The sequence below is a fragment of the Schistocerca piceifrons genome, chromosome 6 (genome assembly GCF_021461385.2).
Source record: "Schistocerca piceifrons isolate TAMUIC-IGC-003096 chromosome 6, iqSchPice1.1, whole genome shotgun sequence".
Taxonomy (NCBI): domain Eukaryota; kingdom Metazoa; phylum Arthropoda; class Insecta; order Orthoptera; family Acrididae; genus Schistocerca; species Schistocerca piceifrons.
In genome coordinates, this window is record NC_060143.1 from 88,536,494 (window position 1) to 88,559,570 (window position 23,077).

At 41.1% G+C, this 23,077-nt stretch overlaps 1 protein-coding gene across 1 annotated transcript in view; it reads right to left on the bottom strand.

Annotated features, from left to right (window-relative positions):
* The window catches only part of LOC124802481 (coiled-coil domain-containing protein 85C), a 69,397-nt gene that overhangs the window by 33,616 nt on the left and 12,704 nt on the right, over positions 1-23,077 (bottom strand). The window contains exon 2 of the mRNA XM_047263290.1: positions 2,317-2,574. Coding sequence (XP_047119246.1) covers positions 2,317-2,574 — 258 coding nt within the window. The remainder of the gene's footprint in view (positions 1-2,316; positions 2,575-23,077) is intronic.

Sequence of the window (23,077 nt, forward strand, 5' to 3'; positions counted from 1 at the left end):
CAAGGAATAACAACAAGTCCTTTGGTCCACATTTTACACCGATTAGATTCCTTTCAAAGTTCCTAATATTGAAGAAAGGTAATATGAGTAATCCACTAAATTACAGGCCTTTATCATTAACATCGCCAAGTGTTGAGTACTATCAACAAGGGATTTCAAATTGATTCCTCATTTAAATTTTCCCAGAAGACTTGACACCATACCTAATGAGCGACTTGTAATCAAATTGTGTGCTTATGGAATATCATCTCAGATATATGACTGGATTCGTGATTTCCTGTCAAAGAGGTCACAGTTCGTAGTAACTGTAGGAAAGTCACAGAGTAAAGTAGAACTGACATCTGGTGTTCTCCATGGTGGTGTTATATGTCCTCTGCTGTTCCTTATCTTTATAAACCATTTAAGAGACAATCCGAGCAGCTGTCTGATGTTGTTTGCTGATGATGCTGTCATTTATCATCTAGTCAACTCATCAGAAGATCAAAACTAATTGCAAAACAATTTAGAGAAAATATCTCTCTGGTGCAAAAACTGACAATTGATGCCAAATAATGAAAAATGTGAGCTTATTCACATGAGTGCTAAAAGGAGTTTTGTAAACTTTGGTTACGTGATAAATCAATCAAATCTAAAAGCCATGAATTCAACTAAATACCTAGGAATTACAATTACGAACAACTTAAATTGGAAAGAACACATAGAAAATGTTGAGGGGAAGGTGAACTAAAACACTGCATTTTGCTGGCAGAACACTTGAAAGATGCAACGGAGCTACTAAAGTCAATGGCTACACTACATTTGTCTTTCCTCTTTTGGAGTAGTGGAGTGCGGTGTGGGATCCTTATCAGATAGAACTACCATTATTACACCTATGAAGTTCAAAAAATGGCAGCATGTTCTGTATTACCAAGAGACAGTGTCATGGACATGATGCAGAATCTGGGGTGGAAATCCTTGAAACAAAGGTGTTTTCCATTGTGGTGGGAATCTTCTCATGAAATTTCAGTCACCAACTTTCTCCTACAAATGTGAAAATATTTTCTTGACACCATTTTGAGATTGGAATAACAGAAATTACTGTGAAGGTGGTTCAGTGGAACCTCTGCTAGGAACTTAAGTATGAATTGCAGAGTAGCCATGTAGATGTAGAGGTAAATAAAGATTAGAATGTGGGGAGGAGCAGGCACATGAAAATTCCAGTTTCAGATATTCCTGCAAAATATTTAGTGTATTTTTTTCAGGCTAGGATGAAGGTGGGCCACATTTCAGATGGTGATATATGATTAGCATCACATCCATTTGTAAGGGAGTAGAGCTACCACCCATGAAGATAGCAGGAACACCTCACCCTTCAGGTGTTCTGTGAATTTTTTTAAGGTTTTGAAATGTAACAAATAGTATTTTGAAGTAAGAGAAGGCAACCGCTTTGTGACATCTGTAGAACTGTAGACTGTGTTACCTGAGATCTGAGAGCTATGTGCTACATAAATGAAGAATGAGTTCTGTTCAAGGGCATGTTGTTGTTGGATTCTGAGCTGGCAGAAACCTTGATGGATAAAAAACTGATATGACTTATGACCTCTTTGAGCAAGAAGGCTTCGACCACTGATCTAGCAACCTCCAATGTTTGCTACAAAATGGGCACTTCCTACACATAACTGGCACAGAATGTATAGATACAAATAAGACTTAAGCCAAAAATGAGAGTCTCTGGACCACTATTGAGGGCAACTCTGGCATTTTTTTAAAAAAAAAAAAAAAAAAAAAAAAACAATGGGTAAAATAGGGTTTTATTGATTTTATTTTTATTTTTTGTACTGATAATTAAATAGCTCAATTTATGTTCCTGTGATTAATATATTCGAAACACTAACCTGGTCTTACGACGTCATTAGTGCCTTATTTCTTGACCTGCCAGCACTGCATCCACTAAGAGAATCTTCTCTACCTTTGGGCTTGTTTGATCAAAATTGAGAAATAATTTAGGAGGGAATGGACTCCAAAAATCAATGAAGATCTATAAATTTTTGCTTGCTTCCACTGTACTTTACAGTCACTACAATTCAACATCAAGTTACAGTTTCTTTGCTGGTGTAAATATTATTTAATTGTTTCTTATATTGAAGGAACAGTTAAAGCACAATATTAATAAAATAATTTCATGTGTCAATAAACAGTTGTCTTCAATAAATATGAAATCTTTTAAATTTGTGTAAGACTAACTACGTAACACTTCGTTTGTTAATTAAATTTTCATAATAAAATATAGTCGGTAATTTTGGGTCAGGTCACATTACAATGCTGCTCAGGACTTACCTTAAGCTCCAGATTGTCTTTGATGAGTTCCTGCTGCTTTGCATCTAGCTCCCGCAACTTGCTTTGATACGCAGAGACCTCCTGCCGCATGACACTTGCGGTGTAACGTCCAAAGCGCTGCCACTCACGAGCCAATTTGCGACCTTTCTGCCTGTCGTCATCCAGAAAACAACATAGGTCCCGGAGTTCCTGGTTGTCATCACTTAGTCTTCTATTGGCTTCCTTCAGTGCTCTAACTTCAGACTGCAGTCTTCTGACCTAAAACAATGCTACTTTTAAAAGAAAATTCAAGTATTCTATGTGTATAATAAATACTGCCAACCACAGAGGAAAGATTGTTTCCAGTTTTTGTAACCCTGTTTCAATTAGTAATTTACAGAATAAAATTTCATAAGTCTCCCCCCCCCCTCTCTCTCCCCCCCCCCCCTTTCCCCACCTCTGTATTTCCTATCACTACAGCACTTGACTCTTGCCATCCTATATTGTGCTTTTCCAATTACATTTGTAGCTAAACAATGTACACAGGCATTGTGCCTATATACTTGTTTGGGTGTGTGTTTCACATAACACAAATCAACTCAGGAATGTAATTATCCTGTGGCTCAGGTCAGAAGATCTACAGGAACTGCAATTGTCTTTGTAAGTACTCAGCAGTACCATCATTAATGTTTCCTCACTAGAGGGTGAGGCTGAGAACATAAAAAGTCATAATATACCATAAACTATGTCACAGGTAAAATAAAAACAATCACTGACGATGATGATGATGATGATTGACTCTAAATGTCAAATATTACAGGCAAATGGGAGATAGATTAGATTGTGAAATTTCTTCTACGGGTGCCAGGGTATAACTTACACAATGAAAACCTTTTCACATCATGAGGTAGGTGTGGAAACAATAATTTACATGAAGGATTAGTTAACAGCAACCAAGTCAGCAAGGCATGTTGCTGCAAAGAAAATGAGTTTGTTGTTTTGACTCCAGATTTTTCTTATTTTCTACAGAACAGGCTGCAATTAAGAATACTCCCAAAGTGCTTGTCAAGAGATAATAGAACTAATCTAGTGGAAGCACAGGATTTAAAAAATGGCAGAAGCTTACAAGGGAACAGGAACAGTCAAATGCACATAAGGTATTCTGAAAGAAGGAATAATACTTCCAAAATTTGTACAAAAGCTGCTATTCAATGATAAAGAAATGCAAACAATCTGATGAAATAAAGATACACTTTTGAATAAGCCAGCTGAATGTCTGTAAGCAACTGGTATCATCTTTTTTTCTGTAATATATTCCCCATGGGCCAAGCCTCCTAGCGACGTATCTATGTAATTGAAACATCTCCCTCCACAGCTGTTTCTTCATCTCTCTTTCTGCGGTCTCCACACAAGGATATTTTGGGTTTTCAAAATAATTTTTGTGTGTCCTGTGTTTGGTGCTGTCCCAACGTACAGCCAAAAGCTAGACAATCAAGAATCACATTTCTTTTTTTCAGTGATGGAAATTTTATCAGCTATTAATTTTACAATTTTTTCTTACTTTCTTAATTCAAAGTTCTTATTAAATTGGCAAATTAACATTTTTCATTAAAACAGAGCATTTATTAATATGTCATTAAATAGTTCACTATATATTCACCAACAGCAATAAGAAATAAAATACTGTATACAGAATCCTGTGTATCCATTTCAAACAACTTTATCAACTCCAACAAATCATCCAAAAACATTGTTGCAAGGACAACTGGAGATGCCAATGCAAATAAAGACCAAAACAAGACACAATTCATTATTTGGCAAGCCTAAAAACCAGCTACACTAGATATAATAGAAGGAAACATTCCACGTGGGAAAAATTATATATAAAAACAAAGATGAGGTGACTTACAGAACGAAAGCGCTGGCAGGTCGATAGACACACAAACAAACACAAACATACACACAAAATTCAAGCTTTCGCAACAAATCTCACCCATAACTTCCCCTCTCCTTCCCTCTTTCCTGATGAGGCAACAGTTTGTTGCGAAAGCTTGAATTTTGTGTGTATGTTTGTGTTTGTTTGTGTGTCTATCAACCTGCCAGCGCTTTCGTTCGGTAAGCTACACTAGATATGTAGGCAAAAGCAAAGGCAAACTGAGAACAGAAAGAGATCATCTGTTGGATAACAGGTGAGGGTGGCATTACACAAACTTTGGTGCAAATATAGTTTAAACACAGTATCTGATCAAATACCAAGTGGCTATGAAATTTTTGTTTCAGATAGCTTGGGTGACACACCAACCAGCTCCATTCTCACCCATAACTACTTCACTTTTGAGGACCAGCAAACGAATTATGGATACGGCCATGGGAGCCAGGATAACCATGTCCTATGTCAGCTTTTTCATGGGCTGCATGGGAGAGCCAGTCCTGACAAAACTCTACCATCTGGTGAGCAAGATGTATGAGACAGGTGAAATACACTCAGACTTCAAGAAGAATATAATAATTCCAATCCCAAAGAAAGCAGGTGTTGACAGATGTGAAAATTACTGAACTATCAGTTTAATAAGTCACAGCTGTAAAATACTATCGCGAATTCTTTACAGACGAATGGAAAAACTGGTAGAAGCCGACCTCGGGGAAGCTCAGTTTGGATTCCGCAGAAATGTTGGAACACGTGAGGGAATACTGACCTTACGACTTATCGTAGAAGAAAGATTAAGGAAAGGCAAACCTACATTTCTAGCATTTGTAGACTTAGAGAAAGCTTTTGACAATGTTGACTGGAATACTCTCTTCCAAATTCTAAAGGTGGCAGGGGTAAAATACAGGGAGCGAAAGGCTACTTACAATTTGTACAGAAACCAGATGGTAGTTATAAGAGTTGAGGGGCATAAAAGGGAAGCAGTGGTTGGGAAAGGAGTGAGACAGGGTTGTAGCCTCTCCCCAATGTTATTCAATCTGTATATTGAGCAAGCAGTAAAGGAAACAAAAGAAAAATTTGGAGTAGGTATAAAAATCCATGGAGAAGAAATAAAAACTTTGAGGTTCGCCGATGACATTGTAATTCTGTCAGAGACAGCAAAGGACTTGGAAGAGCAGTTGAATGGAATGGACAGTGTCTTGAAGGGAGGATATAAGATGAACATCAACAAAAACAAAATGAGGATAATGGAATGTAGTCAAATTAAATCGGGTGATGCTGAAGGAATTAGATTAGGAAATGAGACGCTTAAAGTAGTAAAGGAGTTTTGCTAGTTGGGGAGCAAAATAACTGACGATGGTCGAAGTAGAGAGGATATAAAATGTAGACTGGCAATGGCAAGGAAAGCGTTTCTGAAGAAGAGAAATTTGTTAACATCAAGTATAGATTTAAGTGTCAGGAAGTCGTTTCTGAAAGTATTTGTATGGAGTGGTGCCATGTATGGAAGTGAAACATGGATGATAAATAGTTTGGACAAGAAGAGAATAGAAGTTTTCGAAATGTGGTGCTACAGAAGAATGCTGAAGATTAGATGGGTAGATCACATAACTAATGAGGAAGTATTGAATAGAATTGGGGAGGAGTTTGTAGGTACAACTTGACTAGAAGAAGGGACCGATTGGTAGGACATGTTCTGAGGCATCAAGGGATCACAAATCTAGCATAGGAGGGCAGCGTGGAAGGTAAAAATCGTAGAGGGAGACCAAGAGATGAATACACTATGCAGATTCAGAAGGATGTAGGTTGCAGTAAATACTGGGAGATGAAGAAGCTTGCACAGGATAGAGTAGCATGGAGAGCTGCATCAAACCACTCTCAGTACTGAAGACAACAACAACAACAACAACATGGAAGAAGCATTCCACAACACCCAGAAGCTTCACTCCATGACTTGGTACATGTCACAGCTTGTTGGTATGAACTCATGGTGAAGAACTACTACTACGCTATCCACAATTGCTCAACTCATTTCCTTAAGTCAAATACCGAGTATCAGGTGTCCCCAAGGCAGACAGTTCCAAGATAAATACAAATGTGATGTCCTCACATGACAATAAAGGATGCACAGCAGCATCTGACCAGTGAATCATCCCATTCAGTATGAATTCCAATAATGCCTCCCATTGCTGGACAAGCATCCTCTGTGGTCAACAATTGTCAGTAGCCAATGTGTTAGGGCTGCAGTACCTTGACCTAGTGTGTCTCATGCATGTTAAATAGGATCTGAGCCTGAGGAATGAAGATTCGGGTTTAACATCCTTTTGACAATAAGGCCATTGGAGAAGACTGAATACTCAGACAGGGAAAGGCTGGGGAAGGAAATTCCCTACGTCCTTTTCAAGGGACCATCCAGGCATTTTCCTCGAGTAATTTAGAGAAAGTTTGGCAAGCCTAAATATGGATGACCTGATGAGGATTTGAAACACTTTCCTCTCAAATGAGAGTCCAATGTCGTCACCATTGAGGCACCTCACTCAGTTATCAGGAATGAGCTGCCCACAGTTCTCAGATTGTTGGTACTTATCAACAGGCCAATCATGCAAGATTGGACAGTATTACCACTCCCATAGACAAGTGCGCCGAGAAAAGATAGCACCCAACATAATGTCTTCCCAGATATGAACAATGACACAACAATGTAGAACAGCTTCCATAATATAGCTGTTACATGTTCCAAGAACATGCCACATGAACACGTGGCTACGATGATGAATTGTGACTCATCCATGAGCAGGACATTAGTCCACTGTTCCTGGGTCCAATCATCATGAGTTAAACACCAAACCAACAATCACATGGTCCTTTTGAAGGAGGGAACTGTGTCTTGCAGGCTGCTGAGCACAAGGAGCAATACCTGCATTAGGGCTGTGCTAACGACACATCATCTAACATCTAAGGCAAGATAATAATCCCAGCACCAAGTTGTAGAGCATTGTCAACTTCATCCTTCTCCCAATAATCTTCACCATGGCTGTGAAGTGACACTGTGGGCAACACTCAACTACCAGTTCACTTTCCACTGATTGTAGTGAACCCCTAACCTGCCAATGATCATGCCATCACATACTGTTCACTCTTCATTTATCCAACTTTGTAAGCAACCCAGAATGACAAACAATCCTCAAGAATCACAAGCTGTCCAACATTTCAACCCAGGCAACACTGCACAAGAACAAGGAATGTAGGTTCATCCCAACTAGTTCCCAAGTTAAAAGTGCAAAAAGGAACTGCATGCAAAACACATCTAGATTCAGTTACCTTGAGAAAGGGGTTGCACACAGTGGCACAAAAGTTACACACCTTCAATAGACTAAACAACACTGAAACTGGACTGTAGCTGACTGGAGGTCTGTAATGTTGTCAATCGAGTCACAAACTTCTCTTTTCAAATGCACTGATGGTCCAAAGAGGCATTTAACCCGGAGTGTTAGTGAAGTTCAGCCCAGAGGTGGGTCTGTAATGCTTTTTGTACCATGGCTCGGACCCACTCATTTAGCTCTACTGCGAAAATGAACCCGGATATTTATTAAGACCTTCTCAGTGACCAAATGTTGCCATTTCTACTACATCTTTATGATGAGTATGCAATTGACACTTTCATCTTTAAAGGTGCAAACAGCCATGTACACAGGCTTCACACATCCCTTGTGATTTTAGTGTTCCTCAAAACATAAGTTCTGAGCATGATATATTCATGATCCGAACTTGAGACCGAGACACCCTACCCTCATAGCTTCGCAATCTCAACACCTTCTCACCCATCCACTTCACCATCCTCCTCAACCCAGCAAGCTACTTTCCTGGACATTGACCTCCTCTTCTCTGGTTGCTCCGTCCACACCTATGTCCACATTAAACCCACTAACCACCAACAGTACCTGCATTTTGACAGCTGCCATCCATTCCACACCAAAAAATCCCTCCCATACAGCCTGGTCTGGTCACCCAGGGATGGTGTATCTGCAATGACAAGAACTCCCTTGACCAGTATGCTGAAGGTCTCACAAAGACCTTCACAGACAAGCACAATCCCCCAGATCTAGTCCACAAACAGATTTCCCATGCCATATCTTCACCCAATACCACCCTGGACTGGAACAAATGAACCACATCCTTCATCATCAGGGCTTTGCTTATCTATCAGCATGCCATGAAATGAGGGACATCCTACACATAAACCTTCCCACATGTCTGTGTTCAAGTTGGTGTTCCGTCAGCCAGCCAAACTCCATAAGATCCTAGTTCATCTCTGTGCCACTCCCAGTTCCAGCCCCTTGCCACAGGTATTATATCCCTGTGGAAGACATAGGTGCAACACCTGCACAATCTGCCCACCCAGCACTTCCTGATCCAGTCCTTTTAGAGGCTTATCCTACCCCTTCAGAGGACGAACTACCTGTGAAAGCAGCCATTATCATATACCAGATATGATGCCACCATTCCATAGCTTTTAGATTGGCATGACTACCAAGCAGCTGTACATCAGGATGAATGGCCACTGCCAAAATGTGGCCAAGAGCAAAGTGGCACAACACGCAGCTGACACTAGCAAGACTGCTTCATGACCTAGGTCATTTGGAGCCTTCCCTACATCACCAGCTTTTCTGAATTGCGCAGATACGAGCTATCCTTAAAACGCATCCTCCCTCCCAAAATTATCCTGGCCTCAACCTATGATGACCTACTGTCCCCACACACTCCTCCCAACAGTTTCCACCCCTCTGCCCTATCATCTCCTCCCAATTCACATCCTCTCACGCTTATTGTGCACTGCTCTTTGCCAACACACTCACCTCACTTCCCCTCTCTGTTCTTCTCCTTTTCCACTCCCCCACTCAAAGCCACCAGACACTGTCCCTCACAGCCTTGTCCTGCAGCCTTCTAGTCCCTGCACAATCTGCCAAATAGTGCTATTTCCTCCCTCCATCCATACCCTGTTATCCCTCACACTTCCCTGCTCCACCCCATATTGCTGCTTTTGTACAATGCAACAGTTGCAGTCTGGCTACAGCAGCCGGATGTAGTGACCACCGTGTGTGCATGAGATGTGCCTGCTTGTGTTAATGGGTGTGTGTGTGTGTGTGTGTGTGTGTGTGTGTGTGTGTGTGTGTGTGTGTGTTCCTGTCTTTTCTGAAGAAGGCTTAGGCTTTGGCTGAAAGCATAGTGTGTAACAGTCTTTTCATTGTGCCTGTCTGCAACTCAATGTGTCATCTTTACAAAGAGTACCAATCTATAATCTGCACAATTGTTAATTGTTTTTTGTTATTCATCTGATTCACATTCTAAATATCAATCAATGGAAAATCCAAGATAGAATGTAACAATAAAGACAAACACAAATACAAAAACAAATCTCCCGTGCCTTATCTTTCCAACCTCCCACCAACTCCCAAAAGTCCCTCTGTCCAGCTGCAGAGGAGCATTCCTCTCATAAATCAGCACCCACCACCCAGGCGTGGAGCAACTGAATTACATTCTCTGCCATGGTTTCGACTACCTCTTGCCATGCCCTGAAATGAGAAATGTCCTGCCCACTATCCTTCCCTCCCCCTAGCACAAAGGTATACCGCTGTCCACCGAAACTACACAATATACTCATCCATAACTACACAACTCCTGCCCCCAACCCCTGGCCTCATGGCTCATACCCCTGTAATAGACCTAGATGCAAGACCTGTCCCATACATCCTACCACCACCACCACCACCACCTACTCCAGTCTGATCACAAACATCACCTACCCCATCAAAGGCAGAGCTACCTGTGAAACCAGTAATGTGATCTACAAACTAAGCTGCAACCACTGTGCTGTATTCTTTGTGGGCATGACAACCAACAAGCTGTCTGTCCGCGTGAATGGCCACCGACAAACTGTGACCAGAAAACAAGTGGACCACCGGGTTGCTGAGCAAGCTGCCAAACATGACATCCTTCATTTCAATGACTGCTTCACAGCCTGTGCCATATGGATCCTTCCCACCAACACCATCTTTTCTGAACTGTGCAGGTAGGAAGTTTCCCTGCAATATATCCTATGTTCCTGCAACCTTCCTGGCCTTAACATTCGTTAGTCACTATCCTCACCCATCCAGCCTCCCTGTTCTCATTCCAGCACTATACAGCCCTCATTCCTCCATCGCACCCAGTCTTTTTACTTCTCTCCTTTTCTTCTACCCCCTCTCCCCACATCTCCCCTGCCTTCTATCTAATATCCCGACTGCACGTAGCTGCCCTACCCTCTCCACCTCATCCCTGCATGCTCCCTAGCAGCACAGCACTGTCCACTATCCCTACCCACTATCCCTCCCCGTCCCTGCCCCAGCCTCCTCCTTACCACCACCCAGTCACCACTCCCATTTTGCACTGATGCTGCTCCTCGCAGTGTGACTACAGTTGCCTTAGACTGCAGTCGTGTGTGGGTGAGTTGCATTCATTCGTGTGTGTGTGTGTGTGTGTGTGTGTGTGTGTGTGTGTGTGTGTTTGGTCTATTTTTCGTGAAGGCCTTACTGCCGAAAGCTTTATTTGTGACAGTCTTTTTGTTGTGCCTATCTGCAATCCAGCATCTCCGCTATATAATATTGTCACATTCTACACATTCTAAATACTTTTTCTTATATTTAGTTGTTATTATACGGAAGGTTTACTTGAACACCAATTTCTGATAGGCTCTATCCAGACCCAACTTTTGTTTACTTACTGAAATCGTGCTCATTATGAACTGTGCGTATCCAGATGTATTTTAAAGCACATCTTTAACTTATTATGTACAAACTGGTACAATTATGGATTCATTGCAGGGGATACAGTCAGTCAGTCAGTCTTGTGTAGTAATTTTGAACATTTTTTTCTGAAATGTGTCTAGACCTGCTAGTTCAGCAGTCCACATGCAATGAAAATATTTTAGATCTTGTAGCTACAGACAGGCCGGACTTTATCGATGTTGTCAGTATAAACAAGAGGATTACCGATCATGATCATTATACTGGCTATGATTACTAAAGTTAATACATCAGTCAAGAAGCCTAGGAGAGTTTTTCTGCTAGAAGATAAGCAGTTATTAGGATCTCACTTACGACTATGAACTGACTTCATCAGTTCCAATAAGATGGAGACAGAGAAATTATGGACAAAGCTTAAACTCAGTAAATTGAACTCTGGAGAAGTATGTGACCACTACATAGATTGAAGGAGGGAAAAGATGCACTGTGATTTAACAATGAAATTCAGAAAAGGCTGAGGAAGCAAACTCTGTTGCACTCTTGGTTCTAAAAAAGAATGCACAAACAAAGAAACACAAAGGTTAGCAGAGATTCATGCTTATGTGAAACGATCTATATATGAAGCATGCAGCAACTACCACCATCATACCTTAGCAAAAAAATGTGTCAGACACACCTAGAAAAATTTGGTCCTATGTAAAATCAATAAGCGGGTCTAGGGCACATTGTTTAAATATCTGGGCATAACGTTGCAAAGTGATATGAAATATAACAAGCATATGAAGATTGCTGTAGGGAAGGCAAATGGCTGACTTTGGTTTATTACGAGAATTTTAGGAAAATCTGTGAAGGAGACTGCATATCGGACGCTAGTGCAACATATTTTTGAGTACTCCTCCAGTATTTGGGATCTGTATCAGGTCAGATTAGTGGAAGACACTGAAGCAAATTCAGAGGCGAGCTGCTACATTCGTTACCAATAAGTTCAAGCAACACTCAAGTATTATAGGGATGCTTCAGAAACTCAGGTGGGAATCTTTGGAGGGAAGGTGATGTTCTTTTCAAGGAACAGTTTTAAGAAAAATTAGAGAACTGGCATTTGAAGCTGACTGCAGAATGATTTTACTGCCAACAATATACAGGGTGTATCAAAAAGAATCATCCAATTAAAAAAAAAAAATAGTTATTGCGATATCTGTGATATGCGCATGAATAACATACTGTTGGGAAGAGCAAACTCTCGAGTTTTATATGGTTCCTGCTAGGTAATAGCAGTGTGCACCCACTTCAGTTCTAGTAAAAATGGTGTCAGGACAATGGAAAGAGTTTTGTGTTCTACGTTTTGTACAGTGCGGGTCAGTAATAACTGTTCAGCGTGACTTTCTTACTAGGTATGGTGTGGCTCCTCCTGTAGCACTGAGCATTAGACAATGATATGAACACATCTCTGACACAGATGTCAAATGCATCCACCATAGTTTCACATGGTGTCTGCAGAAATCCATTCACCGTGCAGCTCAACAGCTCACCATGCCTCTGATGTCCGTCTGGCATGTGTTGTGTTGACGTTTACACATGAAACCATGCAAAATTCAGCTACCACAAGCTCTTCGTTAAGGCGACAAACAACGACATGTGGAGTTCAATAATTTCATTCTTGGAAAGATGGAGGATAACAGTTTTCTTCCACACTTAGTGTTTAGTGACGAGGCAACATTCCATTTAACTGGAAAGGTGACATAATGGAGAAAGGTGTCATAATGGAGAATATGGGGTTCGGAACAACCACACGAAGTTGTACAACATGAGAGGGACTCTCCAAAATTTAATGTGCATTATGCAGTTTCACAGGAAAAAGCATATGGTCCACTTTTCTTTGCCAAAAACACTGTTACGTCGAAGTTTTAACTCAAGACATGCTCGCTGCAGTGTGGGAAGAATGTGAATACAACATTGACATATACCGTGCATCTCAAGGGGAGGATATTGAACACCTATGAAAAGGTATGAAAAAGAACTTTCTGATGTTAACAGAATCTTCTGTCGGTTCTTGGTAGAACAACATTATTATAAGTGAAAAGCACCAGTTTGCTTTTGTTCTACAATATTACTTTTATTGTTAACCGGTTTTTGGCTTACAAGGTCATCTTCAGACATTTACTGAGTATTACCACCAAAGAAGTTACAATGTATGCAAACAACATTGGAAGAGAAGTAACGCGTTTAGACTGAAGTAGAAAAATACAGTAAGAAACATCTTTGACAGTGTGGTGGTAATGCAAAGAAAAAGTGAAAATTAAACAGTACATAAATAACAATGGAGGAGACACATAAACCTTTAACACAAAATAGGAATAGCATGCCTACATAACAGTTTCTGTTAATAAACAGAACTAATAAAATTAGTATTAGACAAGGCTACATCAGGCGGCATGAAACACTGAGAGTGATACACAATCCAATTAAAAGAAGAGACAATTATCAATGTAACTACAGAATACATAAGGAACTTAAACAATATTAATAACATAAACAGAAATAAATAAATGCAGGAAAATGGAGGCATTTGAGGGAACCTACAGTAAATGCAATCTTTGAGAGTGTGGTGGTACTGCATTTTAACATTAACATTATAATCAAAACAGTGGCTGTGTAGCAGTTTCCATTAAATAAATGAACAAAGTAAAATATGAACAATATTCGATGAGACAACTACAAGGGGTGTTAAACATGGACAGTAATACAAGTACCAGTTAAAAGAAAGCCTTAACTATTGAAACTACAGTCTATATGGAATACAAAGACAACTTCAACAAAACAAAAGAACTTAATGAATACAGGAAAATGGGAATATGTAGGAAGAGACAGTGTGGGAGGTAATGAACAACAGAGATGATTATATGAAGTTTAGGAGAGGGGAAGTGTTGAGCTGTATCTGGTCATTTAGGATTAGATCTGGACTGTGAGTAACATGTTTGTTAATTTCCAGGGTTTCCAGTAGGTTGAGTTTATGGCCTTTGTTTGCTAGGTGAAGTACATGGAGCACTGGCTGGTGGTTGTGACCCTCACTCAGTACATGCTCAGCAAATGCAGAGTCTGAATTCTGCAACCTCCAGCTGCGTTCATGTTCAGCCAGCTTAGTTGCTATGTGTCTGCCTGACTGACCAATGCAAAATTTGTCGCAATCAGAACAGGTGATTTTGTATACCCCACTGTTGGCTAATAACTGGATCTTATCTTTGCTATAAAAACACACTGGACTGTCGTGTTCCTGACATAGTAGGAAAGCCTATACTTGCAGGATTTCAGTGCTTTGGCTACAATCTGTGATACCTCACCTAGAAATTGTAGTGTACACCATTTCTTGCAGACAGTGGATGGGGAAGCAGGTGGAGCATAGAGGAGGGGCATAATTTTCCGTTTTTGTTTCCTGTGCAAGATGTGGTCAATAAGAACTGGATTGTAGCCATTGGCTGTGGCAATAAATTTTATTGTATCTAATTCTGCTTTAAAATCATCTCTGGACATGGGGATGGATATGAGACGGTGTACCATTGAGTGGAAAGCTGCATGTTTGTGAGCTATGGGGTGTTGTGAGCAATAAGGTATTACTGTGTCTGTAGTTGTAGCTTTTCTGTAAATTTTGAAACAATGTGTGTGTGTGTGTGTGTACTGATGTCAATGGTGAGATCTAAGAAGTTTATGGATTTGTTGCCAATCTCCATTGTGAACTGGGTATTTTTATGTCAACTGTTTAGTTCTTTCAAAAATGTGTGGAGTTGTCTTGTAGTATGAATCCACATACACAGTACACCATCTACATATCTAAACCAGTATTTGATATTTGCACTCAAAGGTTCTGTTTTTAGAAAATTTTGTTCAAAATGGTCCATAAATATTTCAGCCAACAGTGGACTAAGAGGGGAACCCGTAGCTAAGCCATCTAATTGTTTATGAAGAGTCCCTTGGAACTGGAAATAGTTCTGTGCCAGGCATGTCTGCATGGCTAGTCTCAAGTCATTCAATTCCACAGGATTGACATTGGTCTTGTGCATCAGCTCTGTCAGAATATCAATGAATTCTACCACTGGTATGTTGGAAAACAAACTGCTGACAACAAAGGATACTAATTTATCACTTTGTGAGACAGATATACCTTTTAACTTATTTACTAGGTCCACAGAGTTTGAAATACCATGCTTTGGTTTGAATTTAGTCTTGCTCTTAATTAGGACAGCCAGTTTACTAGCTAGTTTGTAAGATGGAGCAGTGAATGATGATACAACTGGACAAATAGAAACATCTTGTTTATGCAGTTTAGGAAGCCCATACATTCTAGGAGGCACTGGGTTCATATTAGTTAACAGTTTTGCTTCAAACTCAGAGAATATGCTTTTGCATGAATTGCTTGCATATTTAACGTCCTCTTTGAACAATTCAGTAGGATCTTTAGGAAGGACTTGGAAGCCTGTGGTATATATCATATTGATATTGCTTAAGTTCCTTATGTATTCTGTAGTTACACTGATAATTGTCTCTTCTTTTAATTGGTTTGTGTTTCACTCTCCATGTTTCATACCTCCTGATGTATCCCTGTCTAGTACTAATTTTATTTTAATTACTACTACTACTACTACTACTACTACTACTACTACTAGTATGTGATCAGGCCCAGTGGACCGCACGCATCTACAAGTTTCCTCCTCCACTGTATTCTGTCCATTGCTGCTATCCGCCATCCGTTCACATCTATTGACACTTGGTTTAAATCTTCATGGAGTCCATCCCTCCAATGCTTCTTGGGTCTCCCCGGCGGTCTCTTTCCTGTAGGTGTGAAATCCAGGAGCTTCCGAGGCCATCTGTAATCCTCCATCTGGGCCAAATGGCCGGCCCACTGCATTTGTTTGGCTTTGACAGCTCCTGCTATGTTGGGCTGCTGGTATAGTTCCCCAAGCTCTTGGTTGTATCTGATCGTCCATTCCCCTGTATCTGCATCCAGAACCGGACCGAAGGTCTTCCAAAGCACTTTTCACTCAAAAACAAGGATCTTATGGGAGTCCTGTTTCCGGATACTCCATGCCTCTCAGCAATATAGAACAACAGGCTGGATCAGGGTTTTGTACAGTCGAATCTTGAACTGTCTGGAGAGATATCTGGAGCAAAGCAGTTGTGCTAAGCTAGGGTAAGATCGGTTTCCTGTTTGTATTCTGGCATTGATCTCTGCTTCACATGACGAGTTCTCAGTAAAAAGTGCCCCTAGGTATTTGAATTCTTGCACTCTCTTGTAGGACTGGTCCCCAACCTGCAGTGATTGTAGATGATCAGCAGTCTGACAATGACCATGAGTCATAACGAGGTACTCTGTCTTGGCTTCGTTTATGTTTAGTCCAAATTTGCTGGCAGCCTCCTTTAGTGCTTTGGTCATTTGCTCTAACTCCTCGTCCGACCTAGAGAGTAAACAGATGCTGTCTGCATAGGCTAAGTATGCCAGTCTCTTTCCTTTGATTTCTATCCCTTCGTTCACTTGGAAGGTATCGCGTACGATCTTCTCGAGGGCAAAGTTGAACAGGATAGGGGACAACCCATCTCCTTGCCTGAGTCCTGTCACAATTTCAAACTTCTCAGTAACGCGATTTCCCATGTTCACCTTTGCACGTGTTTCTTCAGACAGATCTTTATCAGATTGATGAGTTTCTCTGCTATTCCAAACTCCCTTAAACAGTTGAGCAGGCTCTTGCAATGTATGCAATCATAGACCTTCTTAAAATCAATGAATAAAATATGCAAATCTTAACAATATTCACCCAGTTTCTCAGTGAGCTGCCGGAGACTGAAGATGTGATCTACTGTTGACCGTCCTGGCCGGAAACCTCCCTGGTACTCCCCAATCACTGATTCTGCCACTGGCTGAATTCTATGTATGAGGCAATTGGACAGGATCTTATAGCAGACGTTAAGCAGGGCGATTCCTCAATAGTTGACACATTTCAGTTTGTCACCCTTCCTATGTATTGGACAAATCAGAGCTGTTTTCCATTCTCCTGGTAGTTCTTCTTTGGTCCATATTGCCTGTATCAGTCGGTGTATTTTTTCTGCAAGTTTCTCTCCTCCTGCCAGGATCATTTCAGCCTGTATTCCATCTTCACCTGGACTCGTATTCTATTTAAGGTGTCTGATTCTGGTTTTTATCTCATCCAGGGTAGGTGGGGGATAGTCTGTATCGATTGTAAATGGGTACTGGAAATCAAACTGCAGTTCGGGTTCATCACAATTTAGCAGCTGTCGAAAGTACTCTTTCCATCTCTCAGCTATGTCCCTATTGTTCTTCAGGATCTTATCATGGAAATCTTTGACAAATTTCTGCTTGGCCTGGTGACCTTTGCAAAGGTACTTCACCTTCAGAAACATTTCCCGAGTCTTTTGTCCTCTGAAGTCTGTTTCTGCTTCAATGATGATATCCCTTACATATTTCCTCTTTGCTCTTCTCAGAATTGCTTGTGTAGTCTTTCAGACCACCTCAAATTGTGTTTTGCCCTGTGCCAGATTTGTCCCCTTCAGCCACTTGTTCCTGGCTTCCTTTCTCCTTTCCAGGGCATCTGCACATTCCTTTCCAAACCAGATCATCTTGCCCACTGGGTTTCCCATGAGTTTTTCCTTTGCTGTATTCCTAACTGAGCTGTGGATGTTTCCCCACATTAGTTCAAGGTCCTGATTCGCGTCCATTTCACTGAGTGCTTCAAAGTGGGCACTAAGTTGCAACTGGTATCCAGTCTTCGTTGCCTCATCTTTTAGTTTCTCCACATGGTACCATTCCACTCTTTTTAACTTAGGCCACGTTCTTCCTTTGCACTGTATGTTTAAAAGGCCTCTGACCAGGAAATGATCACTTCCACCTTCGGCACCCCGCGTGGTCTTAACGTCTAACACCCATCTCTTGGCTCTGAGATCAATGGCAACATGGTCTATTTGATTTACAGTTCTCCCATCTGGTGACACCCAGGTTCCTTTATGCATGTTTTTCCATTGAAACTTTGTGCTGGAGATGAACAACCCTAAAGATGTAGCAAAGCTGATGAACCTAACCCCATTGTCATTGCTTAGGTTGTGTAGACTGTGGCTTCCTGTTGTGTCTTGGAATATTTGTTCTTTCCCAACTTTGGCATTCATATCACCAAGGAGGATCCCCAGGTGTCCATTTGGTATAGTGTCCATCACTGCCTCTAGCTGTGCATAGAACTCTTCTTTCACTTCACTTTCGCTCTCCTCTGTGGGAGCATGACAGTTCACAAAAGTCGCCTTAATATGCTTTACGTCCAGTGTTAGAACAGATATTCTTGGGTTGACTGAAATGAATTCTGAAACATTAGTGGCCAAAGTCTTACTGATGCAAAAACCAGTGCCTAACAGATGGCCTCGTTCACATGCTCCATGCAGAATATTACAGTTTACAACATCAATGCTGCCAGCATTATCCCACCAGATTTCTTGCAGTGCAACTAGGTCTAGTTCATACCTCTGAATTTCTTTGACCATACTGATTGCAGCTCCTGCCTTGTACAGACTCCTTACATTCCACATACCGTTTCTTTGCCATTGACGTCGGCTATTTTTGTCAGTAATGTTCCGAGGCTTACTTGTAGTCTTGAAAGCATGTTTAATTTTTTACGAAGAGAGGGTGCTGGCCTCCCATCCAACCTGTGGTGTTACCCTCACAGCTTACAGGATTGCTGGCTTTTCTTAAGGGGTTGGGTTAGAGGTAGGAATAAGAAAATTGGAAAGACACCCTCGGGCCTCGAAACCTAATACCGTTGGGGTCGAAAAAGCAACAGTTGGCCAAGGAAGGCCAACAGGAAAGGAGAAAGAAGGAGCCTAACACAAGTAAGTGGAAGCAATGTCAGACTCAGCTTGGGTCCCCGCCGTCGCCACCAGCGTAGTTCTAGCTGAAGTTTATTAGTTTTGTTTATTAATAGAAACTGTTATGTAGGCATGCTATTCCTATTTTGTGTTAAAGGTTTTCCTGTCTACTTCATTGTTATTTATGTACTGTTTAATTTTTACTTTTTCTTTGCATTACCACCACACTGTCAAAGATGTTTCTTACTGTATGTTTCTACTTCAGTCTAGATGTGTTCCTTCTCTTCCAATGTTGTTTGGAAACATTGTAACTTCTAAGGTGATAATAATCAGTAAATGTCTGAAGATGGCCTTGTAAGCCGAAAACCTATTAACAATAAAAGTAATATTGTAGAACAAAAGCAAACTGGTGCTTTTCATTTATTAGAACTTCTTGAGCTTCCCACTCATTAAGAAATAATATTCATTGTATATGTTTCAAACAATGGAAAATCCATGATGGAATGTAACAATACCAGAGAAGGAAAGTTGCTACTCACCATACAGCGGAGATGCCGAGTCGCGATAGGCACAACAAAAAGATTCACACAATTATAGCTTTTGGCCATTAAGGCCTTTGTCAGCAGTAGACACACATACACTCCACAAACACAACTTGCACACACATCTGTAGTCTCAGAGAACTGAAACCTAGGCATGACAACCAATAAGCTGTCTGTCCGCATGAATGGCCACTGACAAACTGTGGCCAGAAAACAAGTGGACCACCCTGTTGCTGAACACGCTGCCAAACGTGATATCCCTCATCTCAATGACTGCGTCACAGCCTGTGCCATACAGATCCTTCCCACCAACACCAGCTTTTCTGAATTGCGCAGGTGGGAATTTTCCCTGTAATACATCCTACGTTCCCATAACCCTCCTGGCCTCAACCTTCGTTAGTCACTGCCCTCACCCATCCAGTCCCCTCCCTGTTCCCATTTCAGCACTACAAAGCCGTCATTTCATCGCCACACCCAGTCCTTTAATTTCTCTCGATTCCCCCCCTCCGCACCTTCTCTCCTGTCCTCCATCTACACTGCAAAACTTCACTGTCCGCCACTCCCACCATACTACCCCTCCCCCTCCCCACCCCAGCCTCCTCCTTACCTCCACCCAGTCGCCATTCCCACCATCCACTGGTGCTGCTACTCGCAGTGTGGTGTCAGTTCTCTGAGACTGCAGACGTGTGTGTGTGTGTGTGTGTGTGTGTGTGTGTGTGTGTGTGTGTGTGTGTACTGCTGACAAAGGCTTTAATGGCCAAAAGCTATAACTGTATGAATCTTTTGTTGTGCCTATAGTGACTCAGCATCTCCACTATATGATGAGTAGCAACTTTCCTTCTCTGTCATTGTATATGTTTATTAGTTTCAGAAATACAGATGTGCCAAATCAGATGATGTACACCCTGTACATTTTGGGTAAGGACCACGAAGATAAGATACAAGAAATGAGGGCTCAAACAGAGGCCTATAGACAGTTTTTTTATCCCTCGCTCTATTTGCATTTGGGGGCAGGAAAGGGAATCTCTAGCAGTGGTACAGGGTATCCTCTGTCACGCTTGCAGAGTGTATGTATGCAGATGTAAATATACATATTTGTTTATTAATAGAGGGAAACATTCCAGATGGGAAAAATTTATCTAAAAACATCAGGAAAGAGGGAAGGAGAGGGAAAGACGAAAGGATGTGGGTTTTAAGGGAGACGGTAAGGAGTCATTCCAATCCCGGGAGCGGAAAGACTTATACAGACACAAGCAGACATATACAGAGGCAAAGAGTTTGGGCCTCTGTATATGTCTGCTTGTGTCTGTATATGTGTGGATGGATATGTGTGTGTGTGTGTGTGCGCGCGCGAGTGTATACTCGTCCTTTTTTCCCCCTAAGGTAAGTCTTTCCGCTCCCGGGATTGGAATGACTCCTTACCCTCTCCCTTAAAACCCACATCCTTTCGTCTTTCCCTCTCCTTCCCTCTTTCCTGATGAGGCAACAGTTTGTTGCGAAAGCTTGAATTTTGTGTGTATGTTTGTGTTTCTTTGTGTGTCTATCGATGTGCCAGCGCTTTTGTTTGGTAAGTCACATCATCTTTGTTTTTAGATATACATATTTGTTTATGTACATATGTCTGATATCACTAAACTTGTGCTCAAAGTACAATTAACGCATTGTTGTGAGGTTTTATAGTGGACTGAACTTAATATCTCTCAGAATATTCTTTTACATAGGTATGTTTTTTCTTTGTTATAGTTATTTTACAGTTATTTTATTATTATTTAACTTGGGAGCTGCCACAGGAAAGCAAGTAATGAGATACATTGGGAGCATATGGTTTCACAAGGGGAACGTTGTGGGGAGAACTCTCGGGAGGTTAATGTGGCCATCTCCTGAAACTGGAATACATGAAGTAGGGACAGATTGATAGAAGAGTGAGAAAGGAAGGTCTGTGCCCTTCATGCAGAGTTGGAGGAAGCTAAGAGAAATCTAGTGGAGATGAAGGAGGGCAGTGGTGAGGGGGTGTGGTCGGGTACTGGCAGTTGGTAGGAAAGCTGTAAGGAAGACAACAAAATCCAACAGTTTAGTTTTATCTATAAGTAAAAGGTTTCAGCTGCTATTTTTGAAAGGACAGGAATCTCACGATGGTGTATGAGCAGGAAACATGCAGCAGACTGTCTTTGAGTAGGAAGGCTTGGAATACCACTAATGTAAAGAAGAACAGAGAATTGTTGCTTGATAGCAGTCATGGTGTAGGTGTAGGTCACAGGTTTGTTTGACACAAGGGAGAGTGTCACAGAGATGCTGAAGAAACTGAACTGGCAGACTCTTGAAGACAGACGGTAACTATCTTGCGAAAGTCTACTAACAAAGTTTCAAGAACCAGCTTTAAATAATGACTCTAGGAATATACTACAACCCCCTATGTATCACTCACATAGGGATTTTAACGACAACCGTAGAATAATTACAGAATGTGCATAGGCATTCAAACAATCTTTCTTCCCATGCCGCATACATGAATGGAATAGGAAGACACCCTAGTAACTCGTATAATGGGATGTACAGTCACCATGCACTTCATGGTGGTTTGCAGAGTATAGATGTGGATGTAGATCTTCAATTACATGAGAAGTCAGAGGAAGAGTATCAGGTCACATGAATTTTCAAGCCAAGTGCTGGGCTCAGGGTTTAGGCCTTTGTGTACAAAATTCATGAAATATGATCAGATAGTGATATGAATGGGGAAGGAACCAGCTTGGATAGGCCGTGGACTAAGAACACAGGTCGCAACCTGAGCAAGTACCTTCTCTAACTGGTAGCACCAATGAGCATGTTGCCTTGGCAGTGCTGTATGTTGAGGTACTGCATGGCTGGAAATGGCACTAATAACTACTGGCCTCATATAAAAGTCTCTCAATCTGTTCAGAGACAACACAGCAGTATGCATTACAGAGTAATGGTATAGAGACACTGACACACAGCATACAGTGCTACCATCATATGATTATGCAAGTTGCTGCTGTGAAACTACCTTAGAAGTTGGAGAATAGTGTATTTATATAAGAGGTGGCACAAATTTTAAAGTTAGATACGCTCTGGCCACAATTAATATAGATACACGTTTTGTATTGGCATGCACTGAACTAACGAAATTAGACATCCATAAGAAGTCAATCATTCCATGCATTTATCACCCTTCTAGTGGTATGTCGACATTTTCTTCAACAAATTAATTGAAGTCCAAAGTGTCTCCTCAGTCCCCAAAACTAACATAATACTGCGAGGAGAGGTTAATATAAACAGAGGTGTTGAGGATGAAATTAATAATAACTTCATACACATTTTGAGTATTTCTGGCACGGCACAAAATAAACACACACACACACACACACACACACACACACACAAGTATTATGAGCAGTCATAATACATGAAACTGAAAAAGGCAAACATAAGTGTGCTAACATATAATCAAAGAGGGGATGAGTACCAGAAAATCCTCAGGAATTGGCAAATTTTGTAAATGACTATTTCTCTGGTATGGCAGGGTATTTGCAGCAAAACCACCTTAAGAAGCATGCAGCACCTAAGGCGATTATTACACTGCAGGCACAATGACGTAGTTTCCCGTAACAGAGCTTGAAGTCATGAGGACAACACTGCAAAGACAGCATAAATGCCCCATACCA